At 49.4% G+C, this 22,011-nt stretch overlaps 1 protein-coding gene across 3 annotated transcripts in view; it reads left to right on the top strand.

Moving 5' to 3' along the window:
• Nucleotides 1-21,298, top strand: part of ubfd1 (ubiquitin family domain containing 1) — a 23,247-nt gene extending 1,949 nt beyond the window's left edge. The window contains exons 1-8 of one of the 3 annotated variants that reach the window (XM_070901451.1): nt 1,375-1,893; nt 4,662-4,791; nt 9,321-9,608; nt 10,669-10,877; nt 14,167-14,232; nt 15,610-15,715; nt 16,279-16,361; nt 18,550-21,298. In XM_070901451.1, the coding sequence (XP_070757552.1) occupies nt 9,338-9,608; nt 10,669-10,877; nt 14,167-14,232; nt 15,610-15,715; nt 16,279-16,361; nt 18,550-18,660 (846 nt within the window). In that variant the 5' untranslated portion in view covers nt 1,375-1,893; nt 4,662-4,791; nt 9,321-9,337 and the 3' untranslated portion in view covers nt 18,661-21,298. Of the gene's footprint in view, nt 1-1,374; nt 1,894-1,929; nt 1,995-4,661; nt 4,792-9,320; nt 9,609-10,668; nt 10,878-14,166; nt 14,233-15,609; nt 15,716-16,278; nt 16,362-18,549 lie in introns of those variants that run through there. The other 2 variants (XM_070901449.1, XM_070901450.1) reach the window with 2 other exon arrangements.
• Nucleotides 21,299-22,011: the final 713 nt, after the last annotated feature.

Here is a 22,011-nt window from a genome sequence, read left to right as displayed (position 1 = left end):
CAGGGGGGGAAGAGACTGGGGTGCAGGGGGGGGGAAGAGACTGGGGTGCAGGGGGGTGGGTGAGAGACTGGGTGCAGTGGGGGGGGAGAGACTGGGGTGCAGTGGGGGGGGAGGAGACTGGGGTGCAGGTGGGGGGGAGAGACTGGGGGTGCAGTGGGGGGGAGACTGGGGTGCAGTGGGGGGGGGGAAGAGACTGGGGTGCAGTGGGGGGGAGGGACTGGGGTGCAGTGGGGGGGGAGGGGACTGGGGTGCAGTGGGGGGGGGAGGACTGGGTGCAGTGGGGGGGGAGAGACGGGTGCAGTGGGGGGAAGAGACTGGTGTGCAGTGGGGGGAAGAGACTGGGGTGCAGTGGGGGGGGGAAGAGACTGGGCAGTGGGGGGAAGAGACGGGTGCAGTGGGGGGGGAAGAAGAGACTGGGGTGGGGGGGAAGAAGAGACTGGGGTGGGGGGAGAAGAGGGTGGGGTGGGAGAAGAGACAGGGTGGGGGGGGAGACGAGACTGGGGTGGGGGGGAGAGAGAGACTGGGTGGGGGTGGGAGAGAAGAGACTGAGGTAGGGGGGAGAGAAGAGACTGGGGAGCGGGTGGGGGGGGAGACTGGGGAGGGCGGGGTGGGGGGGAGACTGGGAGCGGGTGGGGGGGAGACTGGGGAGCGGGGTGGGGGGGGAGAGACTGGGGAGCGGGGGTGGGGGGGAGAGACTGGGGAGCGGGGGTGGGGGGGGAGAGACTGGGGAGCGGGGGTGGGGGGGGAGAGACTGGGGAGCGGGGGTGGGGGGGAGAGACTGGGGAGCGGGGGTGGGGGGGAGAGACTGGGGAGCGGGGGTGGGGGGGAGAGACTGGGGGGTGGGGGAGGGAGAGACTGGGGAGCAGAGGTGTGGGGGGGGAGAGACTGGGGGGTGGGGGGGCGAGGCGGGGGTGGGGGGGCGGGGTGGGGGGTGGGGGGGGAGAGACTGGGGAGCGGGGGTGGGGGGAGACGCGGGGGTGGGGGGGAGAGACTGGGGAGCGGGGGTGGGGGGGTAGAGACTGGGGAGCGGGGGTGGGGGGGTAGAGACTGGGGAGCGGGGGTGGGGGGTTAGAGACTGGGGAGCGGGGGTAGAGACTGGTGAGCGGGGGTGGGGGGGCAGAGACTGGTGAGCGGGGGTGGGGGGGGCAGAGACTGGGGAGCGGGGGTGGGGGGAGAGACTGGGGGGTGGGGGAAGAAACTGGGGAGCTTGGGTGGGGGAGAGACTGGGGGTAGGGGGGAGACTGGGGTGCAGGGGTGGGGCGGGAGAGAGACTGGGGTCCTGAGGGAGTAGATAAAAGTATACTTGGGTCTTTATGTTTAATTTTTGTTAATCCTTGGTAAGTTTTTTTTTGCGTGGTGGGGGGGTGTGAAGTAGCTGAAAGCTTGTGATCTTTGGTAACTGCATCACATGGGAGGTTTGGGATATTTTAAATCTGTTGAGCAGATTCCCTTGGGAGATGATGGGAACAGGTAGTATTAAATGAAAATTTGATAGATTTCTTTCAGAAAATAATATTTTGGGATACAGTATCTGAATCTATTGAGACGTGACGTGTAGTGTGTGCAGTGTGCTCAGGAGACTTTGGACCACTGGTTTCCAAATCTCTCCATCATTGGGGGGTTTCCTCACCTCATGTCTGGTTCTGTTGTAGACTCATTGATGGAGATTGATGGCTGTGATTAGTCAACAACTCCATTATCGTTGTATCATGGGACTACCAGGATGGCAGGTGAACTTGTACACGTGCAGCAACTGTTAATGGGTGTTGCAGTCCTGATCAAAGTTTGAAGTTGAGGAGCAGAGGGCAACACTCACGTTTGTGAGGCTGAAGGGTTCTTTGAGTGCACGTGCCAGAAGATGGTCGACTCACTGGGTCGAATGAGGAAGATCAGGTGACTGTCCATTGGGGGAAGAGTAGGCAGGAGGCTGTGAATCGTCTGAGGGTGTTGAATTGATTGTTCAGTAGCAATCTCCTGCTATGTCGGGCAGAGAGGTAGGAAACCGAGAGAGAAAAAATCTCTTGGAAATACCAGGAGGCTGAAATGACCTGTATCAATAATAACACCAATTCCCCCACTTAACTTCTGCAACTTGATGTCCCAACTCTCAGGAACTTTTGGATGGACTGGAGTGAATCCATACTTGTTGCATGTTCTGTTGTGGTCTTTCAGAGGTCAATGATTCTTAGTTAAAAGAATTACTTCCTGTCATGTAACCTAAGGATTTTATGCTGATGCCCTCTAGGGCAAAATGGTTTTGGAGAAGGAAGGGGGCACAGCGTGTTGTAGTTCACATTGGAACCAATAATGTAGGTAGCAATAGAATTAGAGACCCGCAAAGGGACTTTCAGCAGTTGGGTTGATTGGAAAGGCGGGAATTCCAGGGGAGTAATCCTGGGACATCCACGTGCTGCTTAGTGTAGAATAGTGGGGTAAGCGATGCATAATTGGTGAGATGATGTGTCAGGAGAAGGGTTCAGATTCCTGGGCCCGAAGTGATGTGTACAGAATGGGCAGGCTTCATCTAAACAGGATTGCGTTAAGTGTCCACACTGGAAATGCTTTGTGGGGAGGGGGCAAAGATGAGATAGCAGAAAAGAGTGCACCGGAAAGGAATAATTATTCAAATCTAGACTCGGGTAACAGTAATTTAAGTGACAAGGGAGCAGGGCTCTGCAATATGTCCAGTAGATCAGTATGAGTCAAGTCCAAGAAAAGGAAAGCAGCATTGTCGGTTCCAGTCTCGGGAAATGAAGCAGGGTGACTAGATAAGGGAGTAGTGACCATAATGTCATCAGGTTTGATTATAAAGATTGAAATCGAGTGGAAGCAAAGATTCAAGTACTGGACTGGGGGGAACAAAAGCCCATTTCAATGAGATTACAAGAGAAGTAACTCAACAATAGGAGCATTCAAAACAGAGCGAGAGCAGGGTATCGACTGGACACATTCCCATAAACAGTGAATAACGGGGAACAACAACTGGAATTATTCGATCAGAGAAATTAAAAAGGGGCATACGACAAATCTAGGGCTAAATCAAGTTGAATATAGAGGGAAAGCAACAAAGGATTAGAAAGGGAATGAGCACATCTGAAGAAAAACTGGCAGAGAACAAAGGGAAATAGTAAAGGATTTTATAATCACTGGGTAGGGCAGATTGGAGGAGAAAAGGAAATCCTATAAGAGAGTAAAATAATAGTGGAGAAACTGAGTGAGGGCTTTTGTTTTTCACAGAATAATGTGGGATTGGAAATTGAAGGATAGGATGGGAGCATGGGAAGCGATCTGATCGGGTAATTATCGATGAGGAAGGAATGCTGGAAAAATTAGCTCTGGGCCCTGATGTCATGAGGTTTCGAATACTGAGCGAAGCTGGTGAGAAAATAGCAGAGGCTCTGACCACAACCTTTCAAAAGACGAAGAGCAAAGTCCCCCTTGGTACCCACCCATTCATTGCAGTCCTGAAGAGCTGGGTTTCCCCCCTCCTCTGAGGCTGACAACTACCAGGACAACTTGTATTAGTATAGCACCTTTAACGGAAAACGTCTCGGTGCTTCACAGGAGCAATTATCATCGCAAATGTGACATAGTCCCACGTAAGGAGATATTCGGACAGATAACCACAAGCTTGGTCAAAGAGTTAGGTTTTAAAGAGAGGCGGAGAGGTATAGGGACGCAATTCCAGAGGTTGGGGCCCAGGCAACTGAAGGCATGGCCGCCAATGGTGGACTGATTAAAATCGGACACGCAAGAGGCCCGAAATGGAGGAGTGCAGAGATCTCGGAGCATTGTAGGGTGGGAGGAGGTTACAGAGATAGGGAGGGGGCGAGTTCATGGAGGGATTTGAAAACGGGGATGAGAATTAAGACCCACCACTTCAGCCATTTAAAGCCACTTAATCCCTGCTCCTTTTCACACATTGCTGGGGATCGACAACATCCACCCAAACAGATGGAAGGACCCTCTGTTTAATGACACGTCTGATGCACTGCCCCTCCGACAGTGCGGCGCTCCCTCAGTACTGCCCCTCCGACAGTGCGGCGCTCCCTCAGTACTGCCCCTCCGACAGTGCGGCGCTCCCTCAGTACTGCCCCTCCGACAGTGCGGCGCTCCCTCAGTACTGCCCCTCCGACAGTGCGGCGCTCCCTCAGTACTGCCCCTCCGACAGTGCGGCGCTCCCTCAGTACTGTCCCTCCGAAAGTGTTGCCCCAGAGTGGTAGCTGAGATAATGAGCTAATACCCTGGAGTGGGGATTGAACCCACAGCCACCCAACTGTGGGGAGCTCTATCATCTTAAAGTAAAACGAACCCCATTATTCTTCAAAAGAGTCACTAAACATCTAAGTAAATGATTTTTGTGAAGCTTTTAGAGCGTTTTGAGAGATGTGGTAAGGTGTAACTTAAACAAGGGTCTGCATTTCCTCTGGCAGTGCATGCACATTTGTGCAAATCTCCTTTTTAACTGTTTAAAAAATTGATTTACGACCAGGTTAAAATATTTACGTACACTGATATTTCCCGCAATCTTGTTGCCCAGTGTGTGTTACGAGAGAAAATTAACCCCCCCCCCCCCCCCCCCGCCCTCCCTCTTTTATGCTTAAGGAAGTTCACTGACCATTTGTTGTAGAACTAAATGAGTTTTTATTTTGTTTAAACAGGAAAGAAAGTCTGTGAGTGAATGTTTTCAGCTTGTGGAGAGCAGCCGTTCTCTGGTGTTTGGAAGCGATCGGCGGGATTTTGTCACTAGACGATGTCTCCTTACTTGCTGCTACTGGATTAGATTCACGAGTAAGCATGAGTTTTAGGAGGTAGTTGCATTTGAGAGCTGTCTGCAGGTGATTGGAAGACTGTTGTAAGCACACTCTACCTTTGCCCCAATAATGGAGCACACGCCTGTATACTGACTAGTCCTTGGTGCGTGAGTGTGCAGCAGCAGGATACTCCTCCTATGGAGGTTATCACAGCCGAGGCTGGCTCTGTCCTCACCCAGTGTCTCCACTCACTCCCTCCAGTACGTTACAGCTATCAGAAAGCTTGCTTTGCACTTTACAGTGCCTGTCGAGTAATTGAAAAGTTTGACAGGATTTTCACTCGGTGAATTATTTAGTGACTGTTACCTGGGTGTCCAGAGAAGCCATTCTGCTCTGGTAAATGGCAGAGAGTTGAATGAGCGACTGGACTGTTGATGGCCTTGGTTCAGGGAAGCATGTGGGTCCGCGGAACACGGGACCTCCCCATTTTGCAGCGAATTGTGCCGTGGGATCTCTTAATCCCTTGTGTGACAGGCGGCACTTGTGACAGCACAGCACTGGCGTCCCAGGTGATATTACGTACGCCAGACCTGTTGTGGCTGACAAGCCCATCGAAAACGTGGGCCACTGAGGCCGATTGTAAAACCCATGTCCTGGCCCTGGGTGAGAGCCACTAATTCGGCACAGGTGGGGGTGGAATCTGATCTTCGTTGCTGACTATTGAAGCCATGGCTCAGTGGGCAGCACTCTCACTTCTGAGTCAGGAGCAGGAGTAGGCCATACGGCCCCTCGAACCTGCTCCGCCATTCAATAAGATCATGGCTGATCTGATCATGGACTCAGCTCCACTTCCCCGCCCGCTCCCCATAACCCTTCACTCCCTTATCGCTCACACATCTGTCTATCTCCATCTTAAATATATTCAATGACCCAGCCTCCACAGCTCTCTGGGGCAGAGAATTCCACAGATTTACAACCCTCACAAGAAATTCTTCCTCATCTCAGTCTCAAAATAAGGGGTCGCCCATTTAAAACTATGTCCCCTAGTTCTAGATTCCCCTATAAGTGGAAACTTCCTCTCTGCATCTACCTTGTCAAGCCCCCTCATTATATGTCTCAATAAGATTACCTCTCATTCTTCTGAACTCCACTGTGTATAGGCCCAACCTGCTCAACCTTTCTTCATAAGTCAACCCCTCCATCCCCGGAATCAACCTAGTCAACCTTCTCTGAACAGCCTCCAATGCAAGTATATCCCTCCTCAAATAAGGAGACCAAAACTGTACGCAGTACTCTAGGTGTGGCCTCACCAATACCCTGTACAGTTGTAGCAGGACTTCTCTGCTTTTATACTCTATCCCACTTGCAATAAAGGCCAACATTCCATTTGCCTTCCTGATTACTTGCTGTACCTGCATACTCACTTTGTGTTTCATGCACAAGGATCCCCAGGTGTCTCTGTACTGCAGCACTTTGCAATTTTTAAATTATAATTTGCTTTTCTATTTTTACCAAAGTGGATAACCTCACATTTTCCCACATTATACTCCTGCCAAATTTTTGCCCGCTCACTTAACCTGTCTATATCCCTTTGCAGATTTTTTGTGTCCTCCTCACAACTTGCTTTCCCAACCATCTTTGTATCATCAGCAAACTTGGCTACATTACACTCGCTCCCCTCATCCAAATCATAAATATAGATTGTAAATAGTTGAGGCCCCAGCACCAATCCCTGTGGCACCCCACTAGTCACTGTTTGTCAACCGGAAAATGACCTATTTATCCCGACTCTGTTTTGTTAGTTACCCAATTGTGGGTTCAAGTCCCACTCCAGACACTTGAGCACAAAAATCTAGGTCGACACTCCCAGTGCAGTACTGGGGGAGTGCTGCACTGTCGGAGGGGCAGTACTGGGGAAGTGCTGCACTGTCGGAGGGGCAGTACTGGGGGAGTGCTGCACTGTCGGAGGGGCAGTACTGAGGGAGTGCTGCACTGTCGGAGGAGCAGTACTGGGGGAGTGCTGCACTGTCGGAGGGGCAGTACTGGGGGAGTGCTGCACTGTCGGAGGGGCAGTACTGGGGGAGTGCTGCACTGTCGGAGGGGCAGTACAGAGGGAGGGCTGCACTGTCGGAGGTGCCTTCTTTCGGATGAGACGTTAAACTGGCCTCATCTGCTCTCGGGTGGACGTAAAAGATCCCACAGCACTATTTGGAAGAACAGCAGGCCAGTTGTCCTCCGTGTCCTGGCCAACATTTATCCCTCAATCAAGTCCACTAAAACAGATTATCTGGTCATGATTACGTTGTTTGTGGGAGCTTGCTGTGTGCAAATTTCCTACATTACAACATCAACTACACGTCAAAAGTATTTCATTGGCTGTGAAGCGCTTTGCGACGTCCTGAGATTGTGAAAGGTGCTATATAAATGCAAGTCTTTTCTTTCTGCTCTATTTACACTGGCAATCTGCCATAAAGATAAATTATGTTCAAATTATTTTTTTTGTGTGCTGAATGGGATGAGGAATGTTGCAGGAAGGAACACGTTCCATTTCTGTCAGCATCGCGTGCTTTCAGTTTGGTGTTCTCGGGAGCTCCGTACCAAAGGAGTGAAGGACGTACTGTATTGTGCAGTTTGTGGGCTGATTGCTTCAGCACACACTAATATTAATTTTGTGCTGAATGTCCCTCTTTAATAAGGAGCAAATTCCGTGTAATATCATGGGCTATTATGGACCAACTGCTATGTTTGTTTCTACAGTAAGTCATCTCTACATTCTTAAAAATTCAAACCGTTTAAAACTTTAGTGGTCGATTTCCCTGCAGTGATACACACGAGCAGTCGAGTCCAAGTGTAGTCTTCAGGGGAAGCAGGACTAGTGGTCTGGAGCTAGTAGGACCAGGATGTACAGATAAAATTCTCATTTTTAAAGTCCTACATTGTTTTTATTTTTATACTTAATACTTTGATTTATAGTTAAACATCAATTATAGTTTAGCAGCAAAACCTAAACCAATTTGGGAAGTGGAGCAGTAGAGTTGGACGATAGAAATTTTGCTGCAGGAGCTGGGTGACGCAAAAAAAGACTACTGCGCCACCACTGACGGGAGGGTGTAACTACAGCGTGACCAGTTTACATAGGCATTTATAATGGAAAACTGTGACATAATGTTTTGTAGATTAGGAAGTGTGCATCACTTAGAATTTCAGTACATTGGATTAATCATGCCTTGGGCTAGTATTTGCTCCAGAGAAGGAGCTTTATATTGTGCAAGCTTCACGGGGGCGTTCTGTACCTACACCAGGCGGTTGCTGTTCCCCGCGGGCTGAGTGGAGTGGCGGGACCCCAGTTTGTATTTGTTAGATCTCTTGCCTCGTCGCCCAGTGAATTCTTGATCTTTGGCTCTTTTAGGAGGTAAATTGGGTGAAGAAAGCTGCAGATCAGAGATCCTCATCCTTGGCCTGCTGACGGCCCGGCAGCTAATTGTGTAGCAGCATTGGTTAATAATAAAAACTGATTTGGGGGCGATGCTCGTGATGACTGAGGCAGGGTGGGGATGGGATTGAAAAATGTAAAACGCTAGTTGATCTCCCATGGGATTGAACGCTTTGCTGGAGATATTTGACCATGTTGTGCGGCCACATTTTAAAGTCATACATTCTGTCCTTATTTTTATACATTTTGTTTATTTTAACTGGTAATTTGAAAAGCCAAGTAGTAGTTGGAGCGCGGGAACTTCCCTGCAGTGCAGGCTCAGGCTGTACAAAGCCCTGGTTAGACCACACCTGGAGCACTGTGAGCAGTTCTGTGCACAACACCTTAGGGAGGATATATTGGCCTTGGAGGGAGTGCAGCGTAGGTTTACCAGAATGATACCTAGACTCTAGGGGTTAAGTTACAAGGAGAGATTACACAAACTAGGGTTGTATTCCCTGGAATTTAGAAGGTTAAGGGACGATTTGATCAAAGTGTTGAAGACATTAAAGGGTAGGGTAGATGGAGAGGGAGCACAGTCTAAAAAAATTAGAGCCAGATCTTTCAGGAGTGACATTAGGAAACACTTCTATACATGAGGTAGACGTTTGGAACTGTCTTCTGCAAATGACAATTGCTGCTAAATCAATTGTTAATTTTAATTTGGAGATTGGTGATTTTTGTTAACCAAAGGCATTAAGGGATATGGGGCAAAGGCGGGTATATGGAGTTAGGTCGCAGATCAGCCATGATCTCACTGAATGGTGGAACAGGCGCGAGGGGCTGAATGGCCTCCTCCTGTTTCTTTATTCAGGAGCTGGGAGATGCAAGACTGAGGTATTGCAGCGCTACCCAATGGTAGGAGGATGTCATTGCAGTGTGACGTGTTTACATTGCAGTGGCCCCATTCTAAATGTGCACATAGGAATTTATAATGGGGGAAGGAAGTCGACACACATGTGACATCAGGAGGTAAGGTTTTGTAAATAGGAAGTGCGTGCAGAAGATTTTTAATACCGTCCAGATAAATTAAAAATGCTGCCACTCAAATAATTAACCTTTTAAAAAGAGTTTTCTTTGCCGCTTACTTCCAGGGGCAGACACTGGTGGAATGGAAACAGAGGCTTGCACAGACATACCCGTTCAGAAAGAGAAAGCAAGCTGTGGGACTGCCGGAGAAGGGGACGCTCAATCCGTACTGACAGAACAAATGGAGAACGAGGACTCGCTCCCTCAAACCTCAGTCAGCAATGGTGGCGAGCCGGACGCCGAGAAGGAAATGGTGGATCTGAAAGTTATTTGGAACAAAAACAAATATGACCTGAGAGTGCCACTGGATAGCACAGGCGCCAGTCTGAAAGAAAGGATTCACTCACTCACTGGTGTGTTTTGCTGGGAGGACGGGTCCATGTTGACTTTCCTATCGCAAGCCGTTCTCTCCGCAATTGAGAATTAAATTGGCGCGAGGAGCAATGTTCCTTCTAATTTGGGGGGGTTTCGTACATTGTAAGGCAGCTGCGCAGTTTAAAGTAAATGTTGGTGAGCGATGCTATTCCGTGCGACAATGACCATGCACTGGGAGTCTCCAGTTTTTGCCACTCATAGCCCCAGAATGAGGTCAAATCTACAGCAGAGAAGTGGCCCAACAGGTCTATCTATCTATGTTGGTTTTTATGCTCCATGAGCCTCCTCCCACCACTCTTCTTCTATTCTATTCCTTTCTGCCTCGTGCTTATCTAGCTTCCCCTTAAAGCCATCAATGCTGTTTGCCTCAACCACTCCCAGTGGTAGCAAGTTCCATGTTCGCAGCACTCTCTGGGTAAAGATATTCCAGAATTGGATTCAGAGACAATACACGCCCTGTATGACTGGAAAGAGCTCCCCTCTAGTGGCAGGAAACTGATAAATGCAGCAGTGCAGTTCACTCTGCTGGTCCCTTGGCCTTTTCGTTTCACTCCCTCGCAGTTGTGTAGTGTCTCTTCTTCATCCTGAAAGTTGGATTTTCTACAGGCTGAACTGTTAATGAAAGTTTGGTTGCCTCTATATAAATAGGCTAGCGGATTACTGAGTGGCTTGGTGAGGTTTTTGTCAGTTGTTTGAATCCAACCCAGATCCAGGGGATGAAGTTTTTTTTGTGGCATAAAAGGTTGGAACAGTAACAATCCAGGTGTTGGTACATAGAGAGGGAGCTTTACTCTGTATCTAACCCCGTGCTGTACCTGCCCTGGGAGTGTTTGATAGGACAGTGTAGAGGGAGCTTTACTCTGTATCTAACCCCGTGCTGTACCTGCCCTGGGAGTGTTTGATAGGACAGTGTAGAGGGAGGTTTACTCTGTATCTAACCTGTGCTGTATCACGTCACTGGCCCCAATAGTGATGAGGGTCTAAGCTAATTTTTCAAAGACTGGACTAAGATCAGCACTATTTTCTTCCTCTCCTCAGGTCTCACTCCTGCTATGCAAAAAGTCATGTACAAGGGACTGCTCCAGGAAGATAAAACTTTACGTGAAATTAAAGTCACAAATGGTGCAAAAATAATGGTGATCGGGTCAACGATTAATGATGTTCTAGCAGTAAACACGCCAAAGGAGGTGGTACAGCAAGAGGCCAAAGCAGAAGAGCCCAAAAAGGAACCTCTATGTAGGCAAAAGGTACGTGCCTTATTTACAATAATCAGCACTGGGTTACACAGGAACTGGAGGAGGCCATTCAGCCCCTCGAGCCTGTTACACAGGAACAGGAGGAGGCCCATTCAGCCCCTCGCGCCTGTTACACAGGAACAGGAGGAGGCCATTCAGCCCCTCGAGCCTGTTCCACATGAACAGGAGTAGGCCCATTCAGCCCCTCGAGCCTGTTGCACAGGAACAGGAGGAGGCTATTCAGCCCCTCGAGCCTGTTACACAGGAACAGGAGGAGGCCCATTCAGCCCCTCGCGCCTGTTACACAGGAACAGGAGAAGGCCATTCAGCCCCTCGAGCCTGTTACATTAGGAACAGGAGGAGGCCATTCAGCCCCTCGAGCCTGTTACACAAGAACAGGAGGAGGCTATTCAGCCCCTCGAGCCTGTTACACAGGAACAGGAGGAGGCCCATTCAGCCCCTCGCGCCTGTTACACAGGAACAGGAGGAGGTCCATTCAGCCCCTCGCGCCTGTTACACAGGAACAGGAGGAGGGCCCATTCAGCCCCTCGCGCCTGTTACATTAGGAACAGGAGGAGGCCATTCAGCCCCTCGAGCCTGTTACACAGGAACAGGAGGAGGCCCATTCAGCCCCTCGAGCCTGTTACACAGGAACAGGAGGAGGCCCATTCAGTCCCTCGAGCCTGTTACACAGGAACAGGAGGAGGCCCATTCAGCCCCTCGAGCCTGTTACACAGGAACAGGAGGAGGCCCATTCAGCCCCTCGAGCCTGTTACACAGGAACAGGAGGAGGCCATTCAGCCCCTCGAGCCTGTTACACAGGAACAGGAGGAGGCCATTCAGCTCCTTGAGCCTGTTCCACCATTCAATAAGATCGTGACTGATCTGTAACTCGACTCCCATTTTACCTGCCTTTGCACAGTGTCCCTGGACAACCTTACCCAACAAAAATCGAGCAATCTGGCTTCTTTGGTCAGGTTCACGTACATTGACGCAGCCCGCCATTTCTCTCTCTCCCACCCCGAACTGCAGTCCCTCCCACTGGTCTCCAATGAAGACGCAGATGGCATCCGACCGGGCAAAGTCCACGGGAGTGTGGGGTATTTTGTCTGCTCTGTTGATTTACTTTTGTGCTTTGTCCTCTGTTTCCTGCTAAACCTCCCTCAAACCTATAGTTGAAGCTGCCAGCGTGGGTGTCTGAGTTTAACTTGGCACCCCATGAATTGGCCTTTGTTTTCTTCAGAGAAGCACAGTGCCGCTCAGCTAGGGAACTTAGTGGGGTGGAATTGGAGCAGGGAGCCCACATTCTACCGCATCCCAGCCATATCCAATGTGCTGCAAGCTGGACAGTGTAAACGCTGACGTTCCTCGTGCACTCTGCCGTTGAATGAAACACTGCCTGCCTGCTTCCAGCAGGAAACTGGGAATGTTTACACTGGCGGAAAGCAGACTCTGGTGAGAACATAAGAAACAGAAGCACGAGCAGGCCATTCAATAAGATCGTGGCTAATCTTGACACTGGGGAGCATAATGAGAAATTAGGGCAGGTGACCAAAAACTTGGTCAAAGGGGTAGGTTTTAAAGAGCGTCTTGAAGGAGGTAAGAAAGGTGGAGAGGTTTAGGCAGGAAATTCCACAGCTTAGGGCCCAGGCAACAGAAGGCACTGCCACCAATAGTTGAGCGATTATAATCAGGGATTCTCAAGAGGGCAGAATTAGAGGAGCACAGACATCTCTGGGAGGAGGGGGGTGGGGGGGGGGGGTGGTGAAGGAGAAGGAGAAGGAGAAGGAGAAGGAGGAGAAGGAGAAGGAGAAGGAGATTAGAGATGGGGGGGGGGGGGTGAAGGAGATTAGAGATGGGGGGGCGAGGCCATGGAGGGATTTGAAAACAAGAATGCGAATTTTGAAATCGAGGCAATGCTTAATCGGGAGCCAATGTAGGTCAGCGAGCACAGGGGTGATGGGTGAGCGGAACTTGGTACGCGTTAGGACACGGGCAGCCGAGTTTTGGATCACCTCTGGTTTACGTAGGATAAAATGTAGGAGGCCAGCCAAGGGTGCATTGGAATAGTCAAGTCTAGAGGGAACAAAAGCATGGATGAGGGTTTCAGCAGATGAGCTGAGGCAGGGGGCGGAGACGGGCGATGTTAAAGGTGGGAATAGGCGGTCTTAGTTATGCTGCGGATATGTGGGCGAAAGCTCATTTCAGGGTAATTTTTGACACCAGCAGTCTGCTTCAGCCTCGGATGGAGTCAGTGTCTCGGGAACAGAGTTTATGGCGGGGCCCGAAAACAATGGCTTCAGACTTCCCAATATTCAATTGGAGAACATTTCTGCTCGTGCACAACTGGATGTCGGACAAGCAGTCTGACAATTTAGAGACCGTGGAGGGGTCGGGAGAAGTGGGGGTGAGGTAGAGCTGGGTGTCATGAGCGTACATGTGGAAACTGACGCTGTGTTTTCGGATTATTTCGCCAAGGGGCAACCTGTAGATGAGAAATAGAAGGGGACCAAGGATAGATCCTTGGGGGACACCAGAGGTGACAATGCGGGGGCGGGAAGAGAAGCCATTGCAGGCGATTCTCTGGCTACGATTAGATAGATAAGAATGGAACCAGGCGAGTGCAGTCCCACCCAGCTGGACGATGGTGGAGAGGCGTTGGAGGAGGATAGCATGGTCAACCGTGTCAAAGGCTGCAGACGGGATAGTTTGCCTTTGTCACAGTCACAAAGCATGTCATTTGTGATTTTGATCAGCTGTTTTAGTACTGTCCACAACCCTCTGTGAAGAAATTGCCCCTCATCTCAGTCCCAAGTGGTTGAGCTTTATTGAAGGCTTCGATTTGTAAGGGGTACGGATAAACGGAACCCCAGTAAAGCACAAGCTCTGTGGCTGGGGCCCGGGCCCCAGCTTGGGGGAAGGTGAAGAGATGTTCTGATCGAACGACTCTACTCCGATGGCGAACGAGGGGGACCAGCCTGCCTGGGGGAGATGGTGGCGGGAATCGTGTGGGGGAACTTGAGGGAGTTGGATAGTTTTTTTGGTGTGGGTAGCATTTGGGAAACCGTATGTGTGAATTATTCAACTTTGGGATTGACCAAATGAACCTTTTGTGCTTCTGTACGTGGTGTTCCGACAGTTCCCAGGAGGGGGCGCTGTTGAATGCCGGCGAGAATGCTGTAAAACACAAACATTCTGTTACTGGACAATATTTTCAGACGGGCGTTCTGCCAGTGAGCTTGCTAAATGTGGATTCGTGCCCTCTCTGCATTGGCTGACTTGTTCTGTGGTTTATTTTTAGCAACACAGGAAAGTATTAGACAAAGGGAAACCAGAGGACATCATGCCATCCATTAAAGGTGTTAAGGTAAGCAGCTGCAGTCAGCGTTCGCTGTGCCTGCTCAAATTTCCGTGCTGCTTCTGCACTTGAGGTGCCAGCCGTGGCTCAGAGGGTGGCACACTCGCCTGTGAGTCAGAAGGTCATAGGTTCAAGTCCCACTCCAGAGACTCGAGTTTATAACCAAGGCTGACACTCCCAGTACTGCACTGTTGGAGCTGCCGTCTTTGGGATGAGACATTAAACCGAGGCCCCGTCTGCCCTCTGCGGTGGATGTGAAAGATCCCGTGAGCCAGAGATGCAATCCATGGCATTCCAGGACATGCTGTCCAAGAGCCTCCAATAAAAGAGGACTTCCTGTTGCCAATTTGATGCGAGGCCTTTTTAGACCCCCGGAGCCTCCGGCAGATTGAGGACACATGGAAGCTGAAGACAGTCGGAGTAATCGGCCAACACCATCGGCGCTGATCATTTACTGTCAATAAAAACTCTTGGACCATGTACAGAGTAAAGCTCCCTCTACACTGTCCCATCAAACACTCCCAGGGCAGGTACAGGGGGTTAGATACAGAGTAAAGCTTCCTCTACACTGTTCCATCAAACACTCCCAGGGCAGGTACAGCATGGGGTTAGATACAGAGTAAAGCTCCATCTACACTGTCCCATCAAACACTCCCAGGGCAGGTACAGGGGGTTAGATACAGAGTAAAGCTCCCTCTACACTGTCCCATCAAACACTCCCAGGGCAGGTACAGCACGGGTTAGATACAAAGTAAAGCTCCCTCTACACTATCCCATCAAACACTCCCAGGGCAGGTACAGCACGGGGTTAGATACAGAGTAAAGCTTCATCTACACTGTCCCATCAAACACTCCCAGGGCAGGTACAGGGGGTTAGATACAGAGTAAAGCTCCCTCTACACTGTCCCATCAAACACTCCCAGGGCAGGTACAGGGGGTTAGATACAGAGTAAAGCTCCCTCTACACTGTCCCATCAAACACTCCCAGGGCAGGTACAGGGGGTTAGATACAGAGTAAAGCTCCCTCTACACTGTCCCATCAAACACTCCCAGGGCAGGTACAGCACGGGGTTAGATACAGAGTAAAGCTCCCTCTACACTGTCCCATCAAACACTCCCAGGGCAGGTACAGGGGGTTAGATACAGAGTAAAGCTCCCTCTACACTGTCCCATCAAACACTCCCAGGGCAGGTACAGCACGGGGTTAGATACAGAGTAAAGCTCCCTCTACACTGTCCCATCAAACACTCCCAGGGCAGGTACAGCACGGGGTTAGATACAGAGTAAAGCTCCCTCTATCACTGCCTCGGTCGTCGAATGTCGCTGGTGTATGTGATTCTTTGGTTGCCTGCTCGCTGCTGTGTTGCTAACTGCTGCTCTCTGCAGGAACGCTTACCGAGTGTACCGTTAGCTGGCATGTACAACAAGACCAGTGGAAAAGTAAGGTTAACCTTCAAACTGGAGCAGGACCAGCTCTGGATTGGAACCAAGGGTGAGTTTTACAGACGGCGCATGTTCCTTTAAATCATAAGTCTTTGCAACCCAGCATGTATAGAATGATACTCGCTGGTTCGCTATAGTTCGCTCAGCCTCTGAGGGCGAGGAGTCATGAGGCGCTATATCAATGCAAGTTGTTGCGGGGGAAGGCGCCTGGCCTGTGCTCTCTTCTCTGGTGCCCACAGGATGTAGTGTTGTGGCCTTTGTTGTAGCTGATTCCCTCTCCTCCCTCACAAAGGAATTGGATAAAAACTTGAAAGGGGAAAATTGCAGGGCTATTGACAGCGTTCCCACCAAGCTGCCGCCTGGAAGTCCCATGCAGGCTGCTCACCGGCTTTTCAATACGCAAAACCCCGCAGGTGTGAAAATCTAAATGGGCCATGCAGCCCGTTAAAGGGACCACACACCAAAAGAAAAATGCGGGAATATTGGCTGTGGGCGGAGTGGGACAAATTGGCTAACTTTTTCAGAGCCGGCACAGGCACGTTGGGCTGAATGGCCTCCTTCAGTGCTGCAAGATTCTATGATTGGTGACTGTTGTGTCTTATTTTTAAACAGAGAGAACAGAGAAAATCCCTATGGGCTCTATCAAAAATGTGATCACTGAACCTATTGAAGGACATGAAGATTATCACATGATGGTGAGTTCTGAGGCCGACTGTGCCTTCTGACAAGTCAGCAACTGTGAAATATGGAGAGGGACAGTGTGTCTGAATAGTGGCACGGGAAGGTGTGAGGGTTGAGCATGACTTGATGGTGGATGGGTTCCAGGCAGCAGAGTTTTGGATGTTTGTGGAGGATGGGATGCCGGCCGCGGAATCTCGAACAACAAAACCACGGGATGAGGGTTTTGGCAGCGGGTGGGCTGGGGATGGTGTGGAGCGGGGGATGGTGTGGAGGTGGAAGAAGGCGGTTTTTGTGACCGAGAGGATGTGGGACGCTTGGCTTGGAGGTTGAGGTTGCAGTCTGGTTCAAATTGATGGTGGCCAGGGAGGGGACGGTAAGGCATGGTGTGTGACAGAGAGAGACTTTAGACGCTGACCCCATGTCTTCGAATGATGTTGCGGAGGGGCAGCAGGTGGGTTAGTAAGTGTGGGCCAAGGACAGATCCTTGCAGTACCTCAGAGGGGGTGGGGGGCGCTGGGAACATAACAAGAACTAGGAGCAGGAGTAGGCCCTATGGCCCGTCGAACCTGCACTGCTATTCAATAAGATCACAGTTGATCACCAACCTCAACTCCACTTTCCTGCACTGTCCCCAAATCCTTTGATTCCCCTATACCCCAAAAATCTATTGCTCTCAGCCTTGAATATATTCAGAGACTCAGCCTCCACAGCCCTCTGGGGCAGAGAATTCCAAAGATTCACCCCCCTCTGAGTGAAGAAATTCCTCCTCCATCTCAGTCTTAAATGGCCGACCTGTTATCCTGAGACTGTGACCCCTGGTTCTAGACTCTCCAGCCCGGGGGAAACAACTTCTCAACATCTACCCTGTCAAACCCCTTCAGAATCTTGTATGTTTCAATGAGATTACTTCTCATTCTTCTAAACCCCAGAGAGTATAGGCCCATTCTACACAATCTCTCCTCATAAGACAGTCCCTCATCCCAGGAATCAGTCTGGTGAACCTCCGTTGTACCGCCTCCAAGGCAAGTATATCCTTCCTTAGATAAGGTGAGCAAAACTGTGCACAATCTCCAGGTGTTGGCTCACCAAGGCCCTGTACAATTGGAGCAAGACTTCCTTACTCTTATACTCCAGGAAGCCGAGCCAATGCTGAATATACCATAGTTACAATCGTAAGGGCAATGCACAGGAGTGAATTTTCTGCACGAGCTAGCTTTTGCCATCCCTTTTTTCTTCGCCTCCCTGTACCCTATGACTGCATAGGCGCGTGGACAATTCCCAGTGATACCATTCTGCAGTGGGGGGGAACATGTGCACCACCGCAGCCTTTCCGCATGGCCTGAGCTGCAGACCCTCACAGCTCACGAGCGAGAAGCTGTTCGCATCATCAGAAACTCTAAGCTCTCTCCTGCTGATCTGTAATGAATGACATTGTGTTCCTGGCCAGTGACCATTCTGCCTCAATCGCCATTCAGCGCCCACATTCTCAGTATAAAAACTCGCATGAATGGTGCTACAATTGACGGCAGCTCCAACGCACTCCCACCACATCCAAACTCCTGGGCGCAGCCTCATTGCGAGGGAAAGGAAAGACTGGAGAGAGACTCAGTCCCACTCTTGAGCAACCAAGTTTCAGAAAAATGGAGTCAGAAAGCAGTACCTAGGTGGCACCAAGATTGGTTTTTGAAAGCCTTTAGATTGTAAAATGAAGGGCAGAGTGGGGGAAGAAAAGCTGCTTCTAAGTGCAAGTTTTATTTCCAGTGCACGATTCGGGGTGGAGGCAGGGGGGGGGGGAAATACTGTATTGGTCCTGATTTTTGGGTTGGGCGACGGGAATGGATTTGCTGCTCATTGTGGTTAAGACGTTAAACAGGAGCCTCGATTTAAAATATTCAAGTGGTTCAGACGGAAGTAAAAGATCCCACACCACTATTGGAAGAACAAAGCAACTGGTCATTCATCACATTGGTGTCTGGGGAATTGTGCTCTTTGCAAACTGCGTGCAGTGTTTTCCTGCACCACTGCAGTTGTTGCACGGCAAGGTAATTCAGTGCATGGGAAATGGTTTGTGTGAGAACATGGGATGATGTATAAATACAAGCCTCTTATTTCTGTGGCTTTAAAGAGGGCCAGATGTTGGTTAGAGATGTGTTGCTGATACAGTTCCGATCTCCCCTCACACATGTTCCTTTCTCTTTCCAGGCATTTCAGCTGGGTCCCACTGAAGCCTCATATTATTGGGTTTATTGGGTGCCTTCACAGTACGTTGATGCAATCAAAGATACGGTCCTGGGGAAGTGGCAGTATTTTTGAATGTGCCTCCACCTCTGGCAGTGAAGGATAGACTGAAACCAAAGGACTATAAAACAGATTGATTGGAACTCTCTCGTACTGGATTGTAATTCTTCCTCCCCACCCCCTTCCCAAACCTTGGAAGATGTCGTCAATGATAAATAGATTTTTTTTTTAAATGCGTTGAAGATCCTCACCAGGAGCTGGAGGTGGTGTGTCCAACCTGTGAACTTCAAACTTAACAAAAAACACACCGTTTCGAAGAAGGAAAACTACAAATTATTCAGGAAGTTCTGTAAGAGCCACAATTATCTGCAGGAGATGCATTAAAAGCATTTTATTATATCTGCTGTAACGTGGCTAACCTCCCAACCTAGGCTTGTTTTTAACATCCACCCAGAGCGGCGTCTGGGTCATACAGCACAGTGGGGCTCCACTTGTGCTCCTCTTCTCGGTCGGCCGCCCGCTCCCCCCCTATCACCTGCGTGTGGATCTGTTACACCGACCTTGTACAAAGCTTAACTGTGGAATGTTTATTTCTATAAACAAGCTTGCATCATGCGTCTGTTCTCAGGACGTTTTACGATCGGTTGCCTTGTATTTAAATATCTTTTCCCCAGTCGCCCTTTACTTGCGTGCACGCTGCCCCAACGGCCGTTCCCACTTGCCTTGTCTGCAAGGGCCCGGAAAAAGCGAGAGCACACAGGAAATGGCGCGCACTGAATTCTGTGTGTCTGCCATCATGTTCTCTGACTGACTGACTGTGTGAGTTAATTGCATAATGACATTTCCCAGGCCCAACACTATGCAGTTAAGCAGAACCCACTGTAACTTCCACTAATTTGTGTTGGGGGGCCAAAGAAATCATTATTTGGGTGAACCATGTGACAACACTGTGCGACGAGTGACTTCACCCTGTTGCCATAACGCGGTACCAATTTAAAGCTGCATGACCATTTCCGCTTCTCTGCTTTGTTTCTGGGGGGTGGAGGGGGGGGAAGGAGTCAAAAAGCATTTCAGCTTTGTCTAGAAGTTCAAAAACTTTGCTTTTTTTGCCCCTTCTGTATTGAGCCCGCTTGTTCCAGGTGGATGGCCTGGTGCCCCTGATGGGAAGCTGATTGAGGAGAAAGTGTTCAGGTTATTTTTAATGCTTCGGGATTGAAGTCTCCTCACTCCAGTGCCATAATCACCTCTTCTCTTAAGTAGGTTGTCCTGTCTATCCAAGGCCTCAATGTAAAGTTAGTAGTGTGCACAGGGCTGGGACAGGTGTAGTAAGTTGAACTGTGAGTAAAATGCAATTGCATGTTTTTAAATAACTACAAAACTAACCCTAACTCTTTCTCTCTTCCCCTCTTTTCTCCCCCCCCCCCCCCCCAAAAAAAAAAACCTTCACAGCAAACTTTTCAGTAATTTTGAAACTAGAATAGATCACCGAACAATTTTGCAAACCCAACCAGTATCTTTCACTTCATACAGAAATTGTGCAGCTTTTCACCTTGTGTGCTGTGTAGGTTTCTCGCTTATATTTGAGTTGTTGCAAAAGGGAGATAGTTCTCAACCCTGCAAACTTCTTATCAGAGACCGAGTGATTGTGCCATCCATTCACTTTTAGAATTTTCTGGCTGACATGAACCATTGGGGCAGTGTAGAGGGAGCTTTACTCTGTATCTAACCCCGTGCTGTACCTGCCCTGGGAGTGTTTGATGGGACAGTGTAGAGGGAGCATTACTCTGTATCTAACCCCGTGCTGTACCTGCCCTGGGAGTGTTTGATGGGACAGTGTAGAGGGAGCTTTACTCTGTATCTAACCCGTGCTGTACCTGCCCTGGGAGTGTTTGATGGGACAGTGTAGAGGGAGCTTTACTCTGTATCTAACCCCCTGTACCTGCCCTGGGAGTGTTTGATGGGACAGTGTAGAGGGAGCTTTACTCTATCTAACCCCCTGTACCTGCCCTGGGAGTGTTTGATGGGACAGTGTAGAGGGAGCTTTACTCTGTATCTAACCCCCTGTACCTGCCCTGGGAGTGTTTGATGGGACAGTGTAGAGGGAGCTTTACTCTGTATCTAACCCGTGCTGTACCTGCCCTGGGAGTGTTTGATGGGACAGTGTAGAGGGAGCTTTACTCTGTATCTAACCCGTGCTGTACCTGCCCTGGGAGTGTTTGGGATAGTGTGGCGGGAGCTTCACTCTGTACTGTACTAGTACTGGATTCAGGCACTAGTGGCAATAAGTGGAATAGTGTGCAGTTTGTAATCACTGATATCCTTACTTGGATGAGTATAAATAGATAAATTAAAAGTTGTGAAATGTTTTGATGAGTTTCTGATATGTTTATAGATCTTGGGAGACCTGATAACCATGAAAGGAGGTGCAATATAATATACCATCTTTTTACAAAAAAAATCCTTCACTTATGGAATTTTCCACATGCACAAACTGATACTGTGGGTTAAAAGAATGTAAACGGTCATGCAGCTTTTAATACCACTTAACTTGCGGAATGCATGATTCAAGCACACCGATATCTGTTGAAATGAGGGAGTTGACTTGGTTTTAGAGTTGCACTGCTTCCGATTTTAGTGCTGACCATTAGTTAGCCCAATGTTTAATTCTAAAGACTAGTCTTTATTGCCAATTAAAGTTTGTTACTTTACAGTATTAGATTTGTGCTGTCTTCTGTTACGGGTCTATGTGGAGCATCACCGAATACTGTTTGGACGGATGGGATGGTCTTCCACCCATTATTGCATGACCTGACTGAAGATGCCATGTAGTGGAACTGAGGAAGAAGAGTGGGCCATTCAGTCTATGGAACAGGTACAGATCAGCCATGATCTGATTGAATGGTGGAACAGGCTCTAGAGGCTGAATGGCCTTCTCCTGTTAAGAATTATAGAATGGTTACAGCATAAAAGGCCATTCGGCCCATTGAGCCTGTGCCTGCTCTCCGCAAGAGCACCACGGCTAACCATACCACTGCCCCTGCCCCATAACCCTGCAAGTTGTTTTCCTTCAGCTACGTGTCCAATTCCCTTTTGAAAGCCACGAGTAAATCTGCCTTTCAGTGTATTCCAGAATGGAACAACTCGCTTTTGTAAAGTTTTTCATGTCACCTTTGGATCTTTTGCCAATCACCTAATATCTGCGTCCTCTGGTTCTTGACACTTTTGCCAATGAGAGAACAGTCTCTCTCCATCTGACTCTGAGGTGTTCAAAATCATGCACAGTCTAGCAAATGTCCCCTCAACCTTTTCTGTTCTGTATTAGTGGGTTTCATTGGCAGTGTTTTGTGTTTCTGTGGGATTCTTGCTCCTTGTGTGTACACACGCTGCATGCACAATTCAATCAGCCTGTGCAAACGCTGCATACTC

Source organism: Pristiophorus japonicus, chromosome 15 (genome assembly GCF_044704955.1).
Source record: "Pristiophorus japonicus isolate sPriJap1 chromosome 15, sPriJap1.hap1, whole genome shotgun sequence".
Lineage (NCBI taxonomy): Eukaryota > Metazoa > Chordata > Chondrichthyes > Pristiophoridae > Pristiophorus > Pristiophorus japonicus.
Note: the sequence above shows the minus strand (reverse complement) of the source record. Positions and strands in the feature narration are given on the sequence as shown.